At 40.1% G+C, this 26,350-nt stretch overlaps 1 protein-coding gene across 5 annotated transcripts in view; it reads right to left on the bottom strand.

Moving 5' to 3' along the window:
* Window positions 1-20,464, bottom strand: part of LOC134530570 (CCR4-NOT transcription complex subunit 10) — a 30,399-nt gene extending 9,935 nt beyond the window's left edge. For 2 of the 5 annotated variants that reach the window (XM_063365525.1, XM_063365523.1), the window contains exons 1-6: window positions 20,144-20,455; window positions 19,250-19,526; window positions 17,703-17,853; window positions 16,313-16,494; window positions 12,552-12,689; window positions 10,632-10,738 (exon numbers count right to left, since the gene is read on the bottom strand). In XM_063365525.1, the coding sequence (XP_063221595.1) occupies window positions 10,632-10,738; window positions 12,552-12,689; window positions 16,313-16,494; window positions 17,703-17,853; window positions 19,250-19,522 (851 nt within the window). In that variant the 5' untranslated portion in view covers window positions 19,523-19,526; window positions 20,144-20,455. Of the gene's footprint in view, window positions 1-10,631; window positions 10,739-12,551; window positions 12,690-16,312; window positions 16,495-17,702; window positions 17,854-19,249; window positions 19,527-20,143 lie in introns of all 5 variants that reach the window. The other 3 variants (XM_063365526.1, XM_063365524.1, XM_063365527.1) reach the window with 3 other exon arrangements.
* Between the last annotated feature and the right edge of the window lie 5,886 nt (window positions 20,465-26,350).

Below are 26,350 nucleotides of genomic sequence, written 5' to 3'. Positions count from 1 at the left end.
ATCGGAAATACACATTACGAAATTATTTATTTATTTATTTATTTATTACAATTGTGACATGCACACCAACACCTCGAGGTTTCAAGGGTGTGCACAAAAATTCAAATAAAAAAAAAAACACAGAAAAACAATAACACAAAATTTAAAACAATCAAACAAGACACAAGGACAAGAAGAAAAAAAGTGTACACGGACACAACAAACAATCAAATAACGAATTGATCATACTATACAAGAAAATTTATGATTAACAATGATAGAAAGACATTTATTTTTATACATTTTATAGTATATACACGAGGATAAAATATAACAGCCGAGCATGAAATTATCATTGTAATATAATATAATAACATAAAGAAAATTAATTAAATGAAGTTATTTTATTTATTGATAATTTTTAGAAGGGTTGTTGAAAACGGGGTACAGAAAACTGAAATAATTAATAATTTGTTTACAAGTTTACCATTATTGATCAAATTTTTGTAGTTCTTGACTAGTTTAAAAATAATATCATTGATTTTATTAATTGTACATAAAGTAGATTTTAGATGGCGGTGAAATTAAGGAACCCTTATATTAGTGTTATCAAGGACATATTTACAGTTAATTTTGAACCTTTAACAGTGTTTTATAAATATTGAGTCCAGATAGTCCCGCCATTCAGAAAGAGAAGTTAATTTAGGTGGAGAAAAATGTTTTAGAATGAAAAGTTTGGTAAGCTTATTTTGTATACTTTCTAATTGGTTGTTATCTGATGAATTAATTTTGTTCTATATTACTGAATAATAATCAAGTTAGATCTGATAAGTGCTGTGATGTGAAAACTCTGGAAAATCAGGTTGATTAGTTAATGAAGAGTAAATAATGATGTTAATAATGATAATCACTAGGTATGTGATGGTCTCACACATGCTCACGTAGACTTAAACACGCACACAATGACGGTAAGGAGCACACATGCCAACACATCGTCCGGTTCAGATGCTTGGCCGCTACTGAGCGATTAACCATTACGCAATTAGTAAGGCCAAACAATAAATTATGAATATCTGCCTTATTTTTAACAAATATACCCTAAATAAATTTACTACAGAAAGTGAAAAAGAAATATGATGCTTGTATGTATGGTAAAACATTCATAATAATTAGAAAAAAAGAATGAAAATGCAACAATCCAAAATAGCAAGTGGAGTTGAGCCTTATAAAGGATTTGTCCCCTACATCTTAGGTTTTTCAAATTTTTCTATAATTTAAATTTTGAGTTACTTATCATAATGTTGAAATTTTAGAATGAGATACTATAAATTAGCCAAAGCTAATATATAAAGGTGTATGAAAAGAGCATTTAAAAATTTAATTTGTAGCATCTATTATGTGATTTTTAGCATTTTCCATTTTGTGATTTTTAGCACTTTGTAGCATTTAAAAAAATTGTTTACTCACATTTATTTTTGTTGATTTTGTTGTAAATAATTAAAGCATATGTACAACGCACATAGGTATTAAGTAATGACAGAGTGAATTTTAAAATGGAGTTCGTGATTTTTGGGGATATCAGTTGCATGTTTTGAAATTACAGCAAAACCCCTTATTTGCACTTTTCATGGGGACAAAGTAAAAAAGTGTAAATAAAGGAAAAAGTAAGAAATACGTTAAAGTTAATTAAAATACAGTCGCATCCTGCAGCGTTCATAACAAATACGGGCTACATTACACATACGCATTGCACCACAGAAAAAAAATTTAAAAAAAAGGGCCGCAAATTGTAAATTTACCGTTAATAGCGCGCCGTGCGCGGAGAAAGGTCATTGTACTCGATCAGCTGTTATGGCGCGGCGTAGCCGCCGGCTGGCTCTCTCTGTTCTCTGAGCTGCGCATGCGCAGTATAACTCACTCAACGCTCTGCCCAGACTCGTGACCTTCCATCAGCAGCCAGCCAATAGATGCGAGTTTAGCGGAAAAAATATATAAGCTCCACCTCCCGTGTACCAGTTTTGTCCAGTTCTAATACCAGTTTATTGGTATACGCACCAGTTTTCTCGCTGCCGTGACATGTTCAAGTTTACGTTCATCTTGATGTCTTGATACCAATAATTAATTATAAACGATCCCCAGAAATAAATGGTTAGTTTAAAAAACATGCGTCAACTGTACAATACTTTCGAAATTATAAAATACATATAAAACAGTTACAAGACTGCGCTCATTTTATCTTGTGAAGTTTATGTCTCGTACCAGTATCTCGGCTAAGTTGTGACATAAATATAGTATCAGAACTTATAAGCATAGAAAAGAGAGGGAGGGATAGAAAGGCCACTCTCTGAATTACAGCTAGAACGCTATTTGCAGCGCTGTTGTGGCCGTGCACAGTACTAACCGTATAAACATTGGTGGAAGAATGACCTAAGTAGCTATTTATGCTAAAACCACCTATGTCACAAGCTAGCATTACTATTGAAGTTTGCAATCACATCTACAGCATTAAGAGGGTGGAGAGTTTTCAGCTTCTCGACGTTTACTCTCTGTATCCATTCATTGTGTACCGTTTCTTCGTAAACTGGGAAGCGGTGTCTTAACAGCAAATTTATCATCGCAACCAGGCACACAGCATTTTCGTACACGTGGCGGCATTGTATTTTACTGAATACGTAATTTTATACTCAACTTAACAATCTTACCTCAATGAAAATATGACCACTAAATAATTGAATAAATAAACGCCAGATATTTTCCAGTTTCCACCTACGAAGCAATAAGCAAGTAGCACGCAAATAACCTAAAGTCCTAAACAAAAATACGAAAGAAAAATTTCCGCCATTACAAATGAGCCTTGGCAACGAATCGTAAACAAACATTGAGCAGTGAGCACACTAGCGCTCTTACGACCGTGCACACAAACAAAACGTTGTTTAAGCATCTCTCTAATCAGTGCACATCCTGTGCTTATAAGCAGCCTCGTAAAGTCGTAATATTCCCGTTACGTTTATACATTCGTGAGTTTACGTTTTTCCCTAGTACATTTTAGATTGTCTCCTACTATAATTACTCGAACTTTTACACGCCTAGGCTTAAATTATTTTATGTTTAGAAATAAAAGCAACTTTTCATGTTATAAAATATATATATTTTGCGATTTAAAATGTTCGTTGCCGACTATAAACGTTACGTTTTTCACAATGTTTTTAGTCCTACTATGGTTGTATTGTTACGTGAGGTAAATAGCGGGATGGATTCGATTTTTGAGACGTAATTCGCGTGAAAGTATTGTATTGGACTAAATGGGAACTAAACGGGACCTGAAGAATATAGTGCAAATAACGAGAAAACGTAAATAACGGTAACGTAAATAAGGGGTTTCGCTGTATTTAATAAATGTTGAAGTATCACAAATAATCGCAGTAATTGAAAAATTTCGCATCTATTTAGCATTTATCGCAATTGCGAATTTCATAAACCTTTACTAATATACCTTGTAACGATCTGGTATTTATCAACAGGTTTTAGTCTCTAACCCAAGGAGGAAATAAACTGACAACAGCAGCCATAAAACCAGTCTGCTGAAAAAATGTTAAATTTAACAAAATTTTAAAAGAGAAGATGTACATCTAGCTGTGGCTCAATATATAAAAAATTCAAGATGAAGGCAAATAATCCTAAATGTGTGTATAACTGTAAACAGTCTGGATCAAACTACCTAGTAGGTGAAAATTTGTGATGCGGGACATACCCTGTTTTATCGCACAATCGTCGCACCTATATTTTAGGGCGTCAAAATTTGGATTAAAAAACCTCTCACATAAACATCGAATGATGTTTTTGGTCCCGCTATTAGATTCCGAGCACTTTGTGTAGGTATCTTTTCAGTATAAAACAATGTATTTTAAAGTAGAAATTTAATACTTATTCTGACATTACCACTAACTTATTTAATTAACGGAAATACGAAGTTGTCTGAAGTGTGAAATTTCTTGTAAAGACATTTTTAAACGTTATAACCTTTATCTGTTCTCTGCGTCGCCGCAGTGTACCGCTTATAAAAATGTAGCCAGCGCTAGTTAGCATCATTCATGTTTGGTTATGTTGCTTCCCGTATAGAGCGTGCACATGTAGTCGAATATCGATACTGATATCTCGCCAATTGCATGCAACGCGCGCTCTCTATCAAGAGCTGAGTTAACTACATTTGTTGGCCTGCACACTTTTGTGATGTGTATTATGACGATAGTTACACAAGTTTAGGCTCGCATTCACATTTTGTTTTTCCATTTAAAGTTGAAAAAAAGGTTTTCGTTGCATTACTTATTAATTTAAATTGTTCCGTGTGCTTTTATATACTCCTATTTTTAAATAAACGTACTTTCCATGAATGGGTTTTGTTTTTATGAATAACTTTACCTAACAATTTTTTTTTTCCGCATAAAAAATGCACCCTTACATTTTAAACTTTATTTTGGTATAAAATGTGCGACGATTATGTGATAAAACACGGTATATATCTACGTTGTAACATTCAACAGTTAGGCTGTCATGAAAAGTCAGCTATGACTAGTTTTGACATTGCGAGGAGTAATAAGCAGGGCAATTAGTGTGGCTCTAGTCACCAACACATTCAGCTCTGAGAGTACCATCCTCTACCATATGCTTGTCTCTCCCACACACTGTCAAATGAATGACCAGAAAAACTAGTGCTTATAATCCTGAGAAATAAGTAAAAGTACCTTAAGGGGATTGGTGCACCAGCATCGTATTAAAAAAACAATATATTTGTTAATGATTCAGCTGCTAGAGAACATTTGAACCATTCTGGTGTAAAATTTATTTTTTTATTTTTTATTTTAATTTAAGTTATTGCTGATTTTCGGGAATTTTTTAAATTCAAGCTTTATTAATAAACTATAAAGAATTCAGTGGTAAAACTTTCGCAGATAAATTTTCAGACACGGAAGATATGACTGTGACCATTATTTTATCTGTAATCATTATTAATTTAACGTATTTACAATTTGAATTTTAATAAATGAGCTGCTATGAAATTGCGTGATATTCATTTGCGAATTTAATAACATTCGCGTTTTCATTTGTAATTCAAACGCCTACATATATGTCGGCTGAATGATTGACTTTATTTTAATCTTTAACTTATTGCAGTCGGACCTAAAGTAAAAACGTAGCTGTAGAAATTTGAGCAGCGTGCAAGCTCGGATACGAGGAATTATGGAGCGCGCTGGACAGTAGTGACACCTTGCGACAGTTTCTCTAACTTTTTGCAGCCTGCCACAGCTGTCTGCTGTTTACGAAGGGGAGATGGGATTTCGCGGGAAACTGATATGGTCAACGTACTCATTTTCAGTAGATAAGAGAACGTGTTTGGTCTAGCTCGGCGTATAATTGAATGGTTATTCTCTGTTACTATTTAGCACAGTGATTTAGTTAGATGTTTTTGTTGTAAGCGTGAGATTTATTCAGGAATAAAATGCCGAAGAAACCTCCACCAAGCAGAGTACACAAAAGAACAAAACTATCGAAAGCCATTATAGCACTTAGAAAAAAGAATAAAGAAAGATAAGAGATTATTTTATTATAGCTTTTTTTATCATACATTTATTTTTCAGAGTTGCGTATGTACAACACGATGGACGCGATGCGACAACAGAAATATGTGTAAAATTGTAAACATGTTTTTTTTTTACAGCAATGCGTGAACCATTCATAAACTATACTCAACATGTATCCGTATAATTACGTTTGAATTTTTTTTATGACAGGCATCAATGTTAACAAGTTTATTAAGCCACAATAGACTTTTTTCAGAAAAATAAGTGTAGCAGAAAACACTCAACATAGTCTCACACAAAATCAGTTTACATGAATGCAGTTTTAAGAAGTAAGCTACGTAAATAATAGTTAAACATTATTTAATATCTGCTGGTAACGTTTCCAAAGTATCAGCTTCGCCTTCATTCACGAACAATATTCGTGGCCTTATTTATTTATTTTGCTGGCGTTTCGTTGGTGACTGTGAGGACTGCAAAATTAGTAAACATTTTTCACCCTATCCTGAGTTAAATCTAAGTGTGCGCGGTTAGATGAGGACCTAGATATATCTCAGGCTTACGCCTTTACACTCTACTCATGCGGGGTATTAACCATGCGCGTAAGGGCGCATTGCCATTGACCTGTAGGATAGTCTCAACAATCATCTACGGACTCGAAAAATGTCACCTGCTCATTGGCTACTTGACTTGTGACTACTGTTTGTTGTAATGCCTGTGATTCATCGTTGATTTTGTTGAGAAGTTTTCAGTGATTCAGAGCCTCCCATTTAACTGTGGCCGTATTGAAGAAGCAGTACACATGTTACATGCTTGAATTCATAGCGAATGGAAACCACAAATATTTACTGATGTAGTGGTTGGTAAAAAAAAATATATTATTCGTATCGCGTCCATCGCTTCGCGCCATGTTGGCTCCTATATTATATGGATTTACAAAATATAACGATTCATTTACGACACTTAAGATAAGGTGTGTAGGATTTTAAGAATTCACTTGAATTAATATTTAAGAACATATTTCAGGATAACTTGTGAAAACGCTCGTACAGACGGCACCGGTTGTGATGACTCATTGTTACCAGAGCAGGGGCCATCTCGTGTACACGAAGTGGCATGCGAAACCTCAACACAACTCGAAAATCAGTGAGTGTTACATTGAAATGTGTCCGCTACAAATGTTCAGGAATTATAATTTTGAAATCGAGTAGAAATATTCCTGTAATTAGCATTAGGTATATTTTAATAGACATTGAAAGCGAATCATTAAGTAGCTTTAAAATCCAAATACCGGAATACAGATAGTCTGTAACAATACATACCTCACCGACTAGATATGGTCCAGATTGTTAATACTAACACATTTGAAAAAAAAACTGACTAGTTAATGAATATGTTGAAATTTTGTAAACCTGTTACTTAAGATGATTGGTGATGTAATAATGTCTCTTGGAAACTACATAAGATTTTAACTGCTTTTATTTCTCCATAAATTCGCAAATCACCATGGCGGCCATTTTACGATCACGATTTAGTTCTTAAATTTTAAATTAGTTTATTTGTTGAGAGCCTGGTACAATGTATCTGACCACTAAAGCGATCCGAGCCGCGTAGTGTATACTACTGCGAGGTTGCCGAAGTAGGCTCGGGTCGGGACGAATTTCGCTGTGAAGAAACAAAGGTTTTTAATACATAGAAAATTATCCCAAAGCCGAAATTTGTACAGTAGTAGAATGAACATTTCTTAGTAACACGTCAAAAGTTTAAGTACTGCCGCAAACCTTGTGTGTCACACCGAAAACGAGCAGTTAAGTCCAAAATGAAATTTTTTTGCAACGATCCACAATAATGGATATTGCAAATTCAGTTTATGGAGTAGACGGTCAGTATGGAACCCAAAATAATCTAGAAACATTGCCCTATTTGAGGATAGTGATAAAAAGGACAAAGTTTAAACATGTTTCTATAAAATATACCTTTTAAATCATTAAAGTTAACGAATTCACTTTCATTCAATTTTAAGGAAATATAAATACATCTTACATAAACTTAAAGAGCCCAACGTGGAAATCGCTTGAAGTAATCGTTGTTGCATATTTATTCATCTTTAAATTGGTATATTTTTTAAGTGTCTCATACAATTAGTCTGACCACTAAAGCGATCCGAGCCGCGTAGTGTATACTATTGCGAGGTTGTCGAAGTAGGTTCGGGTCGAGACGAATTTCGCTGTTAAGAAACAAAAATTTTTAATACATGGAAAATTATCCCACAGGAAAAATTTTGTACAGTAGTAGAATGAACATTTCTTAGTAACACATCAAAAGTTTACCGATGAAACCTTATGATCACACCAATAAATGAGCAGTTGAGTCCTTAATGATAATTTCTACAATGATCCACAAAAATGTTTCGTAAATTTAATAACTTTAATACTTTTTTAAGTCGGTTCTCATGATGGCACCAAAGTAATATAAAAGAATGTCCTACATGGTAACTGTGATAAACACCTCAAAGTTTAAACGTCCTATTATTAAATTGGTAATTTTAATGATAAAAGGTAAGAAAAAAAATATTTTTTATAGAAATTTGACTACATGTTACATAAATATGTTGAGCGTAACGTCAAAATCACTTCATAAATATTGTCTGGGTTTTTTTTTTTTTTTTTTTTTTAACGGTTTAAATGTGTATATTTTGAGTGTCTGGTACAATAGTCTGACCACTGATGTATTTCAAGCTGCGTAGTGTGTGGTGCAGCAGTGTTACAGTCGCTCGTGCTGGGACGTTTTTTGCTCCAGAAAACTAAGGTTTTTAATGTATGGTAATTCCAGACTGAATTTTACTCTGAAAGAATAAAAGTTTCCTGACTGCAAGTGATTTTTGCTGCAAACGTAGATAAAAAATCTTCCAGGATGCAATTTGCTTAGGTAAAAATGATAGTATGATCGACTCTTTAATTTCTAAATTATAAATAAATAACAACAATAGAACTTCCCGGAAAGTTGTGATAAACTGACGATATTGCGCCAGTAGCAGACCCGTACGTGACTACAGAGAAAGGCTATTTTCCTTGACCGTTAGGATTTCTGGGACGAACACCCTCTCACAGCTTGGGTCATAAAATAGGTCAAACTCTTGCAAAAACATCCACCACCGCTCTTTGCCACTAGCAATTCAACGAAGTAAGCTAGGCGCAGCACTCCAATGAATTAACTTAGAAAAAAAATATACTAAATATGTAATTCTATCAATACATTTTACAACACAACTTATGTATTATTTATTTTCTGGAAAAAAATAATATTATCATACGAATTATGTTATAAAAGTGACAAAACTCAATAAGCACATTAACTGTGTATCGTTTTCTTCAATTGTTATATAGTAAACTAATTTCATACAATTAAATATATATATATTTTATAATATAGGCTACATTAAAATTTTGCACAGTTCTGATCTAAAATAATATAATGTATTAGAAATAAAAAATAATTATATTTTTTGGTATTAAAATAATTTTTAATAATAAAATTTTTGTAATAAAATACGAACACACATATATAAAACCAGAGGTCCTCTAGAATTTTGATTTACAAGTTCCAAGCAGAAATTGTTCATTGTTAATTTTATTGTATCAAAAATCATTCATATATAAAAAAAATAATATGTATATCTCAATAGATGTAACATGAATACACCCTATCATATGCATTAAATATATGTTAAGTAATCCATAAATAAGACCAAGTTTATTGAGTGTCGCAGTACGCAGCGTGTTTCAAAGCCCGCCGGCCGTGAAAGATCAGTACGGCCGCAGTACACTGCAACGCTCGGGCAGCTTTAATGAGGCAACTAATTATGCTAGACTCTTTATAAATATACTATCTTAAAGCTAAAAGTATAATTAAAAACATTTATTTAGACTTTTTTTCGCATTGGGCTTTTCAAATCGGTGTAAATCGTATTTTTATCTGGGTGGCAAAGATAAAAAAAAATATGTCGTGAATTAATCGCTTTATATCATATATATTAAAAATTTAAATTTTTTCTAACATTAATGGGTGTATTACAGTTTCTAGATTATTTGGTAAGTTTATGGACAGTCTAAATTAAAAACTGTATAAATGGGTAGCATTTTAATGGACTGATGCAAGTTGCTGTCACCTAGGACTTAAATGCAAATTTTCGGTGATAACGCACAAGGTCTACAGCGGTAAACTTTCGGTATGTTATTAAGCATAGTCAACTCTACCACAGTACAAAAATTCAGCTTTGGACAAATTGTTCACAGGTTATCTTGGTTTCCTGGAGTAACACGAAAGTCTACGCGGGGAAGGGCGGCTACCTGATCCGAGAATGAAGGATAGGGCGAGATGGGAAGCGATAAGAGCTGGTTGGGTGTCCGTGTTGGAGAGAGAGAGAAAGGCGATATTGTGGAAGACCTTCGAAAGATTCCCGCTAGATGGCAGGCCTCAGAGCTGCAACATTCGACAACCTCCCCTCACAGAAGCTCTCTCGCCACTAACTTGCCAAATCTCACCCGCTAGCTTATATACGTGCTGGCTGGCCATACAGTAGTAATAAACAAGCGTTTATGAAACACTTAAGCTCATTTCCAACAAATTCTGACGAATGACTGTTTTTTGTCCTGCACCAATCCCCTTAAGGCTTAAGGTGTTTCTAAAATGTGTTCAGAAATACTAAAGCAATACTTCAAGTCTGGAGTGCAAACATGTTCTCTGAAATGCTATTCCAACTGTATGGTTTACATAATAAAACAGTGCTACAAATACGTGGTGCAAAAATATCATACATTCCTGTATTATCAGATGGTAACTATTACTGAGTGGGGGAAAAAATATGTCAACCAAGTCATTTATGACAAAAAATAAATTGAGAAACTTACAAATATATTTCTATTACATAAAATCAGTAACACAAAAAAGGAGAGAAAAAAACCAAAGTAGGATCATGCTAAAAAAAAAAAAAAAAAACTACACAGTAAAATGCAGCTTGAAAGAATAACATTCAACTGCTCAAAGGATGGAAATAATGTATTGCTGGAAACTTACTTGAAAGAAGGGACATTCTGAGGCATGGAGTTTAGCACTTTGATAGCTTTCTCATAGCTGCCCTTCTGGTACTCCAGATTGGCCTTTAGAAATACTGACGAAATTGTCTGAAACAGCATCAGAGAGTATGGTCAAGAAACTACCCTTACACAACAGCTAGACAAAAGCCTAAAACTTGTGTCAAGATAGAAATAACACTATCACTAGAGACAAGATTTTTTGGTTTTATTTTTGGTTCACTTTTGTTTTTAGAATACAAGATTTCGGTGTTATTGATTCTATTTTTAATAAAAGCTATTTTTTAATACTTACTCCACCAAAATAATGGTAAAATTTAAATGCTGTATTTTTAATATAAAATAATTTGTATGAAATTAGTCTAAAACCAATACATTGAGAGCAATAAAAATAAATTAGTGAATATCTGTGGCTTTAAAGTGATTCAATTTGAGATGCACAATAAATTAATTTTTCTGATCCATGCACTTTCACTTTGGTACAAATTTTGTCCATAAATAATGGCAGTCCTTGAATTTTACACATTAAAAGATTACTTTTTTTATGATTTGAATTAAGTTTTGGTTAAATGCTGCTTAATTCCACCATTTTACTTGCATTTCGGTGCTACATGGTGTATATTAACTTGCATTTTGGTGTTAAACTAACACACTGGGAAAGAACAAGGAAAAAAAAGTTTCATTTACTATGCTCATGAATAGTTATACATATAGTATATCACAATAACACCCAGTGAAATGTTGTTTATTCAGCATTTTCTTGTTCAGCAAGCACATTCTTTAATTTAATACCAATGGAGCCTCTTGCGTATGGATTTGTTTCAGCTAAACTCCAGCTATTGGCCTTGGCAGCCCGTTCGCATTACTGCACTGCCGACATTTTTAGTTTGCTCAGATTTATCATTGCAGTGTTTGTTACCTCTTTCTAGCGTGTTACATTACACATATTACGAGTACCAATCCCTAATTTTTTTTGAAGAAGACAATTCCCATCTTTATTTTTTCTTTCAATACAGCAGCTTATTAAAAATTGTTTTATATTCAAGGACATTCAGGCAGCCTCCATCTTTAATATTACAACAAAAAATTATACTGTCAAGCTGAAAGTCCCATAGAGGCTGGACAAGGGTGAGTCAAGTTTCGCCCTTAGCATTCTCTGTTTTATGCCTTAAGCCCCTAACCATTCAGTGTAGCACCCTTTATGGAACTTCATGTCATCCATAATAAAAGCATAGACATATGCAATTGAAAATGTTTTAAATTATTTCACAAGGTATGTACTCTATGGTACATAGTACTGAGCATATATCTAATATTTGAACAAGAAAAAAGGTGCTTTGGTTGCAAGAGCTTGCAGCAGATAATGTTGGTTAAGTTTTTAAAACACTTAAACCAATAACATTAATTAAACCTTTAATTAAATAAGTAAAATTAGTCAATACAAAGATAGTAATAATAATTTGGACACAACTTGTCTTTTTATGAAATTGTTTCTGATTGGTCATAAAAGTTTTCTTATTGCAGTTGAATCTTTAATTTTTGAAACTATTATTTTATTTTTATACAGGAATGCTTATTGTAATTGTTGTAGCAGGACGTTAATGCATGTGAGTAAGGAGTCAAGTAACTGGTGTGATTTAGAATGTTAATTAGAAGGAAAAATTAAGAAAATGCAAATTGAATTTACATGAAAACCTCATTTTTGGGGTACATACATGATGAATAAACATATTTAACTGTAAGTTTGTCAGTTAAAATTAAAATTATTTTAGTTCTGAAAAATGGTTGTAAACTTAAATTTTTTTTTTGATTTGTTGGAAGTGGTGGGAGAAAACAGGTGTTTGATTCGCATGCGTGCAGTGAGCGGGCACAACGGCCGGACAGGGGCGAAGGTCCCACTGACCAGGCCCCCGGAGGCGATGACGCTCTTCAGCTCCTTCTTGCAGGCCTTGAGGGCGTGGGTCATGAGGTAGCAGCGCGCCCGGTACTTCAGAAGCTTCACTCTGAACGCCTCCGTGGCTGCGTCCACGCACGCCGGCACCTGCAGGGCGGCCACAGCCACAAGTCACAGGTTTGGTTTGCCTACAAGTTACAAATATAGTAACTATAGTCCACCACAGACTTTTCATGAACTTGCAATTAATTCTTCTGCTGCAGAAAAAGGAAATGCAAATATCAACCAGAAAGTAGAAAAGATGAAAAAGGGGGGAGGGAAAATATAAATATGTACACTAAAAATTGTATAGTTGACAAATTTCAATGACACATTGGATTACAGGAGAATTCATAAGATTTTTACATGTCCAAACCTTACTGCAAATCTTAAGTAAAGGTCAAATGTGCCGAAATAATTAGTTCGAATACACACATGAATCGCAGTGAAGGAATACATAGCATTCGACAAAAGTTGCATGCCGCATATAAACATTTGAGATAAGTCTAACGACACAGTTTAAGAGTTTAAAAAATACTATATTTATTTGAATATAATATTAGTACGATGTTTACCAAAACTGTGGACACTGAAAATGGGGGGGATGCATTATAATCATAAACGTGTATCTTGCCATTGGAACAGCTTAGTTGTAAAACTACACGCTCTGCCTGTAAACTGCCTCACTCATGCCACTTTAGTCCGGGGCTTCCTGACTCTGCACAGGTGTGAGAGATGAGATATGCAGGATGAAGGACAGGGTGTTAATGGAGTCTGTCACTGGGTTCTTTCTACTCCTCCTCACTGTGGCTGCTGGCGAACACCCCCCCTCCTTGTTCACTCTCCCAGCAACCTCCGTACATCACCACACACCACATTCTTTGCATTCTAAACTGCCACCACTTAGGAAGTACAGTCATAAAACACATTTTTTTTATAACTGCAGCTTGGTATTTCAAGAAAGACTATGTACATCACTCTACTGATGAATGTGGCACCAGAAAGGATCTAGTAAATATGGAATAATTTTAATAATCTAAATACTTTTCAAGTGCTTAGTAATTGAATTGTGATTTCCAATCCATAAAGCCTTTTTGATATACTAAAAATCAAAAAGTTTGGAGTTGCATTATATTCAGTCTCACATTATTTTCGGGTAAATATGGTATGTACAATTATTGACAGATTACACATATTCAAATTTGTAAGTTTATTCTGAGCATTGTTTGCCAGTTGCTGGAACGTACAGTCGAGACTTGAGGCAAAAGAAAGTACATATTACTATATTTCATTAACCTGCATAGTATTGCTTGAATTTTTCTTCCATGACTGTGCAAAATAGCCTGAGTGTCAAATACAGCAGGTCTTTAATCCAGCATGTTCGGGATTATTGCCATGCCGGATTATGGAACGTCAATTTAGTTTTAACGGGAATACCAAAAGCACAAACATGAAATGGGAAACAAAACTGCTAGAAACTAGGAAACAGTGCACTGAAAATGAAAAGTGACAGTAAATAATCAACTCTGAGCAAACTACAAATGCCGACAGCACAGTAATCCTGACCTGGCAAGCAAGTTTGTTGATGTAACAGACATGTGAAAATGTGACACAATTCGTTTTGCTGCTGAAGTCAATTTTATGACAGCAGACAGATTCATGCACCCATCTTTCACAACCAAATGCAGTCTGTGTTGAACACAAGGAACATGAATGATACAATGTAGCAGAGAAACAGCATTTTTCATGTTCGCTGCACTGTCTGAAACAATTATTTTCACTTTTTCTTCAATACCCCATGCAGAAAGGGCTGCCTGAATGTTGTCGGCTATGAGCTTACCTGTGTGATTGGCACCACAAAATGGAATCAATTCTAAAGACAGATGAATGAATTCCCACTCTTCATCTATGAAATGGGCAGTTATACTAATAAAGTCACCAACAGCACCAGACGTCCACAAATCGGTTGTAATTTCAACATGCCCAGCAGCTGACAATATGTCTTTAACTTTGGCCCTTTGTAAAATTTCATCACAGTAAATGACACGCTAGAAAGGAAGGTCTTCAATTAGCAAATTTTGTGACCATTGTTCAAGTGTATCACTCCATTTATTGGTGCGAAGCACGTTAAAAATACGTGAAAAGTAATTTCAATACAACTTTGAAACGTACTGCAGAGTTTTATAAAACCACACATCTTTATTTATGTTGTTGGCAATGCACTCAATATAGCCAACATAATACCTTTGCTGCAACTTGCCCTACTTAAACACGTTTCATATTTTAGCTTTTGTAAAACTTACGTAACGTCTTTGTATAGAACAGCAGTTGGCGACCCTGAAACGACACGGAAAAAAAATGCCTGTTATATCAAGCAGCAACGTTATTCTTCTTCATGTATACTTACGGCTACACCACTTATTAAATTAAATATTGTAATTATTTTTGTTTATGTTTTCAACTTATGTACACTTAGTGAACTTCGAAAATTCATTAAGCGAAAACATTTTGCGAATATCTGAAACGAATAAATAAGCACTAATGACTGGGATTTGTGCACACATGGAAGAATTGTACCGTCGGGATGCATTGCAGTATCAGAAAGAAGAAAAAGGCTTAAAATTGTTTCAGTGGAAAATATGCTTGGAATTACTAGGTAATATGGTGACGTGAAGAAAGATAAATTACGCCCGCGGAAAATAAGCTTACAATTACGGTTAAGGTTATGTGAGAAGTATTATTAGCAAGAGCAAACATTGGTTATCAAAATATCGAAAGTATTTGCCGATGTCCGATATTGAAAAATGTGCCGATATTACCGATCTCTGATATTGAATATTGAATATCGGGCCATCACTAATTTGTATATTTTGTTATGATAATACTTGCCAGATTTTTAAAAATAATATTTGTTAAAGAAGTATTTTTTGTTTCTTTATCACATGCCACAGAATATAACAATATTAAAATGTTGTTGTAAGAAATGCAATATTAATTCACATATTTCTGGCTCTCTGATTAGTTTAAAAAATATCTGGCCCCCGAAAAGAGTGAGGTTGGGTATGCTACAATGAAATATATAGTTTCAATGACTTAAAATGTGAATGCTCAAAAGCATTTTGCAAACCACACCCACAGTAAGGAATAGGAACGGGCCAAGCAAATCCTCAAATACCATAAAATCCTTAGTATTCAAAGGATTTGATATTAAAATAAAAAGAATTAAAAAAAAAATTAGAGGTAAATAAAATAAAATAAATTCAAAACTGATAGCCTGTGAAGTTTACTAGGTCAAATTGTTTCTTCATACCTATCCTGTTACCATTCCCCAAAATGTTGTACTATTAAAATGTAATTATATAAATAAAATTACAAAATGTATATTGATTATGGAAACTTAGTATGTGAAACAACCATTTAAATGGTATCATATTTCAACACGATAGTTAATATTTTATTTTTGACCCTTGGAACCTAGATTCAGATTCGAGGGGTATTCAAGGTACTCACAGGGATTTAAATTCAAGGAAATCGGGATTAGACCCCACCAGACAAACATTTGCCCGGAGCCACAGGGTAACCACGGAGAAGCGACGCTCCGAACCCCGAAGTCCTGCAGAACGCGAGTCCGTTGCCTCACCGAGTTCCACCTCGCTCCCCCCCCCCCCCCCCCCCCCCCCCCCCCCCCCCCCCCCCCCCCCACGAGCATCGAAGGACGAACCGAACCGCACCTTTTTCTCCTTGCCCTCCTTCTCCAAGGGCTTGATGTCCTTGTCGGCACCCAAACTGCTGCCCTCCGTCAGCACGAACTGGTTCTCGATGTACTGGATGAGCGTGAGCGCCTTGCCCGGCTGGAAGGCGCGAAGGTGCAGCTCTATCAGCAGCAGGCACACACGGTGCGCCAGGCTCTCCTCTGCGACCAAGTCCACAGCACACTTGCCTCACCTCCCAGCTAGCCTCAACAACCTGTATACCCCTTGGTACATCCCAGAACGTTGGCAAACGATTAAGAAAAGCAGAGCTGTGTCTTTACAGACTGCAGCCAAGTACGTAATACTTGAAATGAAACCTACTAAATAAATCTGTTTCTCTTACAGCTAGTGTACATCAAGAGGAATCATAAGGCACAAAGTAGCCCAGTTATATTTGAAACATTCACACAGACTTGACGTTATCAAGCCATATATAGAAGCCACTAGGAACACTTACAAAGGGTTGTGGGAACAACCTAAATATTCATTATCTTTATTAATGAAAGTAAGGAAAACAAAAATGTTAGAGAGGTAGGCCTAAATGACTATTTGTATCAGCCAGCAGGGTGATTATGAACACGCAGTATTCTCCATTGCACAACTGAAACAGGTACAAACCAACATAAGGAAAGTGTCTCATTATAATTCATTTGATTTGTTAGTTACTGTATAAAACAATAAAATCAAAAGGGCAAGAAACCAATGAACAGTTAATGTGTGCGTTCAATAAACTAATTTGTTAGTAAAACATTATTATTTAGTTTTACTCATTATTTAGTTCCAGTATTTTACTTTCTTGTAACGAGAATTTCGAAGTTGGGCAATTTGTTTTGTAATTATTCAAATTAAAGCCGCAGTACAAAATTTGTGTCTTTTTTTGCCTAATAAGCACAATGCCACACCAAAAAATAAACCATACATTTGCAAAATAAAACTACTACAGTAACAGTTCTTAACTACAATTATTGTTCATGTTAAACTTCAGTAAGGATGTATTATAAAGACACTTGACTACGTGAAAATAAAATTGTGTCAATAAAAAATTTCACACCATGTTATGATTAAAGTACTTATCTAACTTTTTATTTGTGTCATCCTACCAATCAATAAGACATGTGAAATATAACGTAGCACCAGTACGATAAATACCGTCAAAAATGCATGATGACACTCTGAAAGGTTCAGACAGGTCATCAACAGTCAGAGTTAAACTGAAAAAAGGTTGTGTTTGTACTCACTCACTTCTGTGGTAATCTCCGTGAACTTTGTTGTACACTGTGTCACATATCGCAGAATAAATGTTCACAATCATCTCGCTGGACCACTAATCACACGAGCAACATGGCATGACCTCCGACGGGCCACTCACCCATGGGCTCTATGAAGCTGAACACCTTGTTGATGATGCCGAGCGCGGAGCTGTGCTGCTGCATGTGGAACAGGATGACCGCCTGGCTGTAGTAGATCACACAGTGCTCCACATCCTCCAGTGAGTCCACCTCCTCCACGCTCACGTGAGCCTGCGAGCAAACCCTACACGTCAACACTCGGGACACTCAGGGGCGTAGCCAGGGTGGCGGGGGGGGGGGGGGGGGGGGGGGGGGTTAGGGGTTCAAACCCCCCCCCCCCCCTTAGCACCAAATCTTTAATTAATTTCTTATTCATCACTCAAACAAATTTCATATTAAAATTAATAAAATTTTTACAATTACAATATTCAAATTTAAGAACCGAAAACTGCTAAAATAGTACTATTTTACACCTTAAAATCCAAATTTTCCCGGGGGGAGGACCCCCAGACCCCCCACTTTAATACGGGGGGGGGGGGGGGGGGGGGAATGCTTCTTAACACCCCCCATACACAAATCCTGGCTACGCCACTGGGGACACTGCTCTACTTGAGGGAACATGCACAGAAACATGTTTAAAACACAAGAGTGTTTGGATATAGAACTCTCTGAGGGTGATTGTATTGCTGCGATCATGTGGCTGCTGCAGAAACTAGACAGCTGCATTTGTTTACACAGTTGTATTTTACATTGTGCATGTGACCTTGTTGGAAATCAAAACTTTTTACGGCTTTTGACGGCCATCCAGTCTTATTTCGCAATGACAGTAACCTACGCTATCAAAAACAAACACTCAAAGGCTAGAATGTAAATGCATGACATGTGTACACGTAGTACAAGCACTTACGGTTACATGTCTAATTGACAGCAGGGTCATCACAGACAATAAAGGGTGAGGCGATGAGAATGGAGCATTGATGTGTGTGAGTGTGAGTGTGTGAGTGTGAGTGTGAGTGTGAGTGTGAGTTGAGTGTGAGTGTGTGTGTGTGTGTGTGTGTGTGAGAGAGAGAGAGAGAGAGAGAGGAGAGAGAGAGAGAGAGAGAGAGAGAGAGAGAGAGAGAGAGAGAGAGAGAGAGAGAGAGAGAGAGAGAGAAACCATTTAAACCAAAATGGGTGACAACAACCACTGACGTACTATTGCAAACTTAGCTAATCAGGGCATCCGGCAAAACCCACAAAAAGACTCCCAGACTTTTTCCTGACTTCTCCAGGTTTTAATAATATTTCGCTACTTCCTAACATGCCATAGACACCATGTACTTAAGGATTCCTCAGGTACCAAGGTACCAAAAAGCCCAGGAAGAATTACTTATACGCACAGTTATGTTACTTATATCACACTCCAAGACACCATCACAGATGAAATTCCACCTCCCATTAATAATATAAAAACAACCCCACTCGAAACCAGCACTACAACAAATGAAGACTGAACACAAATTCAATACACATGACACAGTTTATAGGCTAGTGGTACAGATAAGCCTTTGTCTAACTCATTTACTTAGACTTCCCTGATCTAACTTATGAATTTGGACACCTTACTAAGCCATAAACCAGAGCTCACCTGGGCGCAGACAACGTTCATGTTCTTGCGGAACTGGTCCGTCTTCTTGAGCTCGCTGCGGTAGTACTCGGCGACTGCCTTGTTGTACAGCACCTTGGTGTCTTGGGGGCGGGCTGCCTCCAGCTTGGACAGGTGCTGCAGACAAGCCCCGTAGTTGCCCTTGGAGAACTCCGCCAGGGCATGTTGGGCCCACTCCCGCTCCTGCTCTGAGATCACGCTGTCCGGCTTCAGCTTCTCCCCCCCGCTGCCATCCTTCTCTGCCATCTGCAGCATATCACTGTCACATTTTGTCATATCGTTACGAAGAGTAAAGGTGGACTATCAATAATCCGTTATGTCCTTCAACAAGTCAAGCTATACACAATGATTCACACGTCTGTCAAAAGCTTTTCCACTTTGATGTCAACAGTCTAGAGGGCTTAAGGGCCCCACCTAATCAGGGGTGTATCTGTGTTAGTTAGTGAGGCGGGATGATAAGTGCAATGCTCGTTGGTATTCTAGCACGGTATCTCTCTGAACTAGCGCGCAGTTAAAGCACAACATTGTGATGGCTGCTTCACTGTTTAGGCTATTTAGTATAATATTTAAAATGAAATTTCTTAGAAACCAATAGGAATTTAGAAACGCTATTTTCAGTGTACATACATGAATGTCTCTAGTAAAAAAAAAAATTATTTTTGGAATTTTTATTATTACTTCACAGAAGAGCCGCCATTGGGGTACATCCAAATCCTGCTACTAGCATTCTCCAGCTCTACAAACCATCCTTTAACTCTTGTTACGACTTTAGTAGCTCTGGAGGCACTAACGAGCATATGATACTACATAGGGACTAGCAATAAAAATAGTATACACAAAAAGTAATTCTTTTAGTGATTCTTGAAAAAAAAATACCTTAATTGTTACAGGATCAGTTACGTAATAAATATCACACGCTATCTTTCAATAGGCAGTCCAATTTACTTTTTGTTTAAAACAAGTCGCAAGGAAAAAAAACTGTCCTATCCTTAACCTCACATTTTTTGAGAACATATCTGTAAACTGAACTAAAATAAACTTTGCACTTCCTTTAGAGTGTTATATTTTAATTTTTTTGTAAATCGCTCTCCTTTTAAATTACTTAAAATCATTTCTCAAGATATTCACGATGCACCACCACCAAACAGAGAAAAAACCTTATAAGCATAACAACCATAGACGTTAACATCACTGTTTACTTTCTAAAATAAGGGCTGTAATATTCGTTGATGAGATGAGGAAATCCTCATTTTTTTGGGAACATTATAAAAAAAATTACAAGAGAGAACTCATTGGCAATGGCTACGTTCCAAAAAGGGCCTAAAGGCGTATTAACATCTAGGGCGTTCGTAGATAAATCAGTTTCAATGTTGATTTAGTTGAATACGTTACAGGTGTATAGTATGACGTCGTACCGACCATGGCCTCTAAGCCCATGCTCCGCATCGCTAGTACCCGATCCAATTTTCGGAGCGCACCCCCAGGCCAGCGGGAATGAGTCAGGCGAGAGCCTCGCGCGAGACCCCAATAGACGTAAAGAAACTTAAGGTAACAGAACCCTGGGGGCTCGAACCCATAAAACAATTAAGGGAAAAGCCATTAGGACAAAATTACTAATTACCAGACATTAAACAAGTGCGTCGTAGCCACTCCATGCGAGCACCACATGCACGGAGCAGACAACAAACCTCATTAACATTCATTGGCCTTAATTAAAGTGCCCGTGACAATGATCAAGTCGGACAAGGAGAAATCCCACTAAAACATTTCACAGTGAGACAATATGTTAATAAATTTACAGTCGCCAACTTGATGCCACAATTCAAATAATTAAATACCTATTACTCTAAAACAATTGTTAAGCCTTAAGCACCCAATTACCAGGTGCTACCTTTTAATTGGGCACCTGGAACAAATTAAGTTAATATAAGTTTTTGGCACCGACTCAAAAAGGACGCGAAACTTTCCCTTCCTTGCGAGGCGGCCATGTTTGGCAGTCTCCAACCACTCTGTGCCGGGTCAAGACGTGTGTCCGAGAGCAGCCTTTCACTTTGTTTCACCGATCGGTCATTCTGCAGTCATTTTAATACCTTGATGCCGCCGTCGGTGCTCCCTCTGAGAGCACAGGCTGTTATGTGTCCTCAACACCTGATCAGTGCCGTGCCACGAACACGCCCGTGCGTGCAACGTAGTGCAGTGCCCCGAACGGCGTGACGTCAGTCACGGCCTCCTACGTGTGCAAAGCGCCCGGCCGGGTGTGGCACTGCGCAACTAGGTAGTCTGTGTACATGCATTTGATAAAACAATCAAAAACTAAAACTTTTAAAATAGCCAATAATTATTGTTAATTAACTAATCATTTTGTAAACCAATATCGTTCACAAAACTGGCCAGAATCATCTTCCCGCGCTCCGCAGTTTCCCGCGGATTTTTCCCCCTCCCTGGCCCGGTGGCCAGGGAGAATAGTCAGTAGCGATCTAGCTCTCACCTGGGCCGGCAGCCCCGCACACGGGGAGCATTCATCTTTCGCGCCATCTCCACGTTAACAGCAATAGGTAACTATCTTCAAATCTTTATCAACAGCTCCCCGGTCGGCCCGAACCGGCCGTACGATATTTCGTGCGGTCTTTCGTTAAAATGTGTGACTCGCCATCGAGTCTTTCCAGTGCTACGTAAGTGTAATTGTTAAGGCAGCCCGTCGTGGCGCCTGCGCCTCACGCTATTAAAAAAAACCTCGGGGAACTACTTCATTGCCCACGCGGGACGGCACAGTGCCGAATGCGAAACAGAGTTTAATAACGATTCATCACCTGGGACGTGCAACGGTCGCGGACGAGATATCCCGCCGGATTCCGCCGCGCCCATCTCCAGCATAACGTGGTCCTCGCCACCACGCGGATTAGCCACTTTTGTGTGACCACCTAAGTGGGACACTTGAACTTTACCCCGAACTCGGGACTAACCCTTAGTGACTCTAGTGTAGTATTTCTTTGTTAAGTGAACTTGTATAACCAGATGTTAGTGTATCCCGTGTTACGTCCCGCACAAACATCCACGTGTGCAGAAACGGACTTGCCGCTCTCCCGAGCATTCGTCTTGTAACTCGCCGTGTTACCTACCCCTCTTAAAGTACTAGCCGCTGGGCTACCGAGCGACCATAAAGAGTACCGCCAATTGAGGGTGGTGTAGGCTGAGTGGAGGTCGACGATAAGGCGGCCAGTCGCGTGAGAGTGCCATATGTGATGTAGAGAAGTGTAACGTGTGCGACGTAATAAATCTGTTAAACGTACGTGTGTGTTTTCTTTAATACGGCGTCCTGGGAGGTCATAACAGCCCGGGGAGCCCTTTGCCGACACGTCCCTGCCTGCAGCCACGAGGCCAGGAACCCCGCCTTTGAGATCAAAATTCTTTAAAACCTTCTTAATTATCGTATTTTCAAAACAGGTAGCGGGGACGGTATCAACTTAAACCTTTTCTTTTATTTCATAGCTGCTCACATCGACTCGGCGTGTATTTTGTGGGTCCGGGCTTATCCCAACCACCTTAGTTAGTGGTTCCGCACTGCATCGCGGACCACGCCACGTACGGCACTGGCCGACTCCAGCCAACACGCTTTGCATAAACCGCCGCGCATACGCCTGCCGGCTGCAACCACAAGTAAGTGTAACTTAAGGTCACACTCACTGAGCCACCCTAAGACTTACGTTACTGGCCGTATCCAGACCACTCGTAACCGCGGCCTGCGAGACTGCAGCGGCGAATTCACTGTGTGATATTAGGGTCGTGTTTTGTTCTGTAAGTAATGTATTGACGCCCTCTGCTTTCTGCCGAGGTTATTTTAAGGGTGTGGAGTTGCTTTTGGGCACCAACTAGCAATATTACTATGTGCTAGTGCGTAGCCGAGACTCTTGACTCAGGGCGGGACGTCGCCACGTGGCCGGCAGGCAGTAGGGGTCGTTTCGTCAGAGTTACCCCCGGCTGTTTTAGCCACCAGGGAAGCTATGCTAGGGGCGTTGTAACAGATACGCATAGGCTCAATTTAGAGTGTTTTATAATAAGGAACGCTATATATGCGCTGCGTCGTGCATGGCCCGCTTACTGGGAGCCGGGCTCTATAGGCCATGTTTCTGATGGGCTTATGCCGCGCTACTCTAATGTTCCGCTCGGAGCTGACGGGTTTTCAACTCACGCAATTCCGGTAGAGATGGCAAGGGCGGAGGTCGAGAGGCTCCGCGGGCGACTCGTGACTAGTCTCCTTGGAGGGCGGTGATCAACTGGCGATGGCTGTGGCGTCCGCACGATTCCCCAGCCTCGCTCCCGCGAAAACCTGTCGTGTGCAAAAGTAATCCCGGGCCATGCACGCCGCCTAATCGCGCTAAAGTCCAGAATTACAAATAACATTTAATCATAGCCATTACTCAATTAAGATTGGTTTTAAGAGTGCTGAAAGTTGATTACAAAGTCCAGATAATCAGGTCACCTCACAGTACCCCCGTGGTCGTTTATCGCGCGGGCGACAGTCGATTAGGCGGGACAGCTTATGTTCGGGGCGTTGCACCACCCTGCACCCAGGTGTGTTCACGTCGCACACGCTCGGGGCGAGGCAGCAACGCGCCATAGAGGTCTGTGCGGATTCGAGGAGCACTAATGGTTGGCGTCAAATAACCCCCTTTTCCTGAGGCTGCTATGGTCATCGATGCCCCGGTCACACACATTGCCTCGTTGCACTGAGGCTGACACTGCCTTGGGGGATTGGTCCCGAGGCTGCTGGGTTTTGGGCGAACAGGGGAAGCAGAGACATGACACTGAGGTGGGGTACGTCGGGGTGTGGTTTCCGGTCTACTGGTGGTCATAGTGGGCGCCAAATGAACTCCCTGAGGTGCCCCGGATTTTGGCGGGCTCGGGTGAACTGTCATGGTCCCTCGGCACTAACGTTCCCTCCTCCCACTCCGGGGGCTGTCTGGTCACCACCCTCCCCCCTGCCGGGAGGAGCAATGGGTACCTCTTGGCTGCTGCCCGCACAGCATCCTCCCATCGGCGCCCTGCGTGCTCGGTGGGACTGTTTGACCTCAGGCTGGTTGGGAGGTTAAAATACCTCGGGGGATGGCTGAGTGGTCGTGGTAGTTGGCCCGCTGGGGCATTCGCCCCCTGGGTCCAACCTGTCAATCAGACGCCCAAGTCCCCTTAGCTCGCTTCTCGCACTTCGGCTAAGATGGCGGGAAGTCGTGACGGGTGACATGGTGGGTGACATGGGGCATGTGACTGGTGATGTGAACGGTGACATCAGTGATGGTGCGTCAGCTATGATGGTGGGCCTGCACACGTCCTGCGTGTTGGCAGGTGAGGTGGTGGGTGGTGGTGTGGCTGGTGGCATGGCTGGTGGTGTAGGATGGGGAGCTGGTGATGGGAGTGGTGATGGCGATGTGGTGTCCATGGTGGTGGGTTGGTGGTAGGGTGATTGGCCGACTGGTGACGTGGCTCGTGAGGCTGGTGCACTTGGGGTGGGGGCCTTTGGGCACTCCCCACCCTCAGAATGATCCTCGGCGGTGGAAACGAGACGCAGGTCATCCCTGTGGATTTTTGTTGGGAGTCGGATGAGGTATCTGGTGGGGCCTAGGCATCGCAAGACCTCCCGGGGGCCACCCACTTGGGGCTCAGCCCCGCGTAGTAGTTCTTCCCGCCGGACGACAGATGGTGACACCGGGCATAGACCATCTGCCCTGGCTCCAGTGGTGTTGGGGGAGTGGCTGACTGTGGGGTTCGGGTGGCCAGGAACTGGGCCTGGTGCCATCGTGCCTCTTCCCTTAGGTCAATGGCTGGTGGGCGGGTGACTGCCCCTGCTGCCTCGGCGACCCGCAGTTCGCCTGGTAGGGCGAGGTCCTGACCGTGGAGCAGTTCCGCGGGGGAATGGCCGGTAACGGCGTTGACTCACTGGCGCAGGCAGTAGAGCAACTTGGGCAGGTGTACGTCCCATTTCGAGTTATCATCCCCCAGGTGGAGGCGCAACTGAACATTGATGTCCTGGTTGCATCGCTCCATCGGGTTCGCCCTCTGGTGGTACATCGGGGTAGTGTGATGCTCAACTCCCCAGCGTCGGCAGTCTGCCGCCCAATATCTCCCTGTGAACTGGGTACCGTTGCCTGTGAGTAGTGTCTTTGGGTACCCATAGCGGGGGAACACCTCGCTGTCCAGGAGGGCCACTATCGTCCATGCGTGTGCGTTGGACACGGCGAATGCCTCTGACCATCGCGTGAATACATCGGTGGTCAAACGAGGAAGCGCTTTCCCCGGGTCGTGCAGGGGTAGGGCGCCATGACGTCGAGGGCCACAGTATGGAAGGGTTCCTACGGTCATCGGGGGCACTGCTGTTCTTCCCCGTCTGTACGGCGCGCCTTGCGTTGCTGACAAGTTTGGCAGCTGCGCACGTGCTCGCGGACATCCCGCGCAACCCCTGACCAGTGGAACAGCTTTCGGAGTGCATGTTGGGTCGGTTCAGCCCCTGGGTGGCCGGCCAGATCATGGTCGTGAAACAATTGAAGGACCCCTTGCCTCGCCGCAGGGGGCACATGGATCTGCCAGCTGTCCATATCACCTGGGGCCCGATTCTGCAAAATCCCGTCCAGACTATGCTGATGGGGCTGAACCCCTTCCCCACACGCGGCCAGGTCGCGTTGCATGTCGGGGTCGTCAGCCTGGGCTTGCCTCACATGCTCCATTAGGGCGAGTAGAGTGGCTGGTGTGTCTGCCTGGGTGGTAGGGTTCGCCCAATGTAACTGTACAACAGGTCAGATGTCGCACAAACGCATTCGCGTAGTGTTTTTAGCGGTTCTGCCACCATGTAGCGTACACATAGGGAGTACTACGTACCCATGTGTACCACCGGAGAAGTCCGTTAAGTAAACGTAAATAAACGTAACCAGTGTCGCTTTGCAATTATTTCGCGCCACCCCGTCTTCCACACGGCCGAGCAGCCTCAGGGGATTTCAGGGTAGACTTCAAGCCACGTACCTGGCGGAGCACGCGGGGGCAGAGTACCCACGACCCACCATCAATGGCCTAGTGTCTCACTAGCCTGGCGCCCCC

Source organism: Bacillus rossius, chromosome 3, assembly GCF_032445375.1.
Source record: "Bacillus rossius redtenbacheri isolate Brsri chromosome 3, Brsri_v3, whole genome shotgun sequence".
NCBI lineage: Eukaryota > Metazoa > Arthropoda > Insecta > Phasmatodea > Bacillidae > Bacillus > Bacillus rossius.
This window is presented reverse-complemented; position numbering and strand designations above follow the sequence as displayed.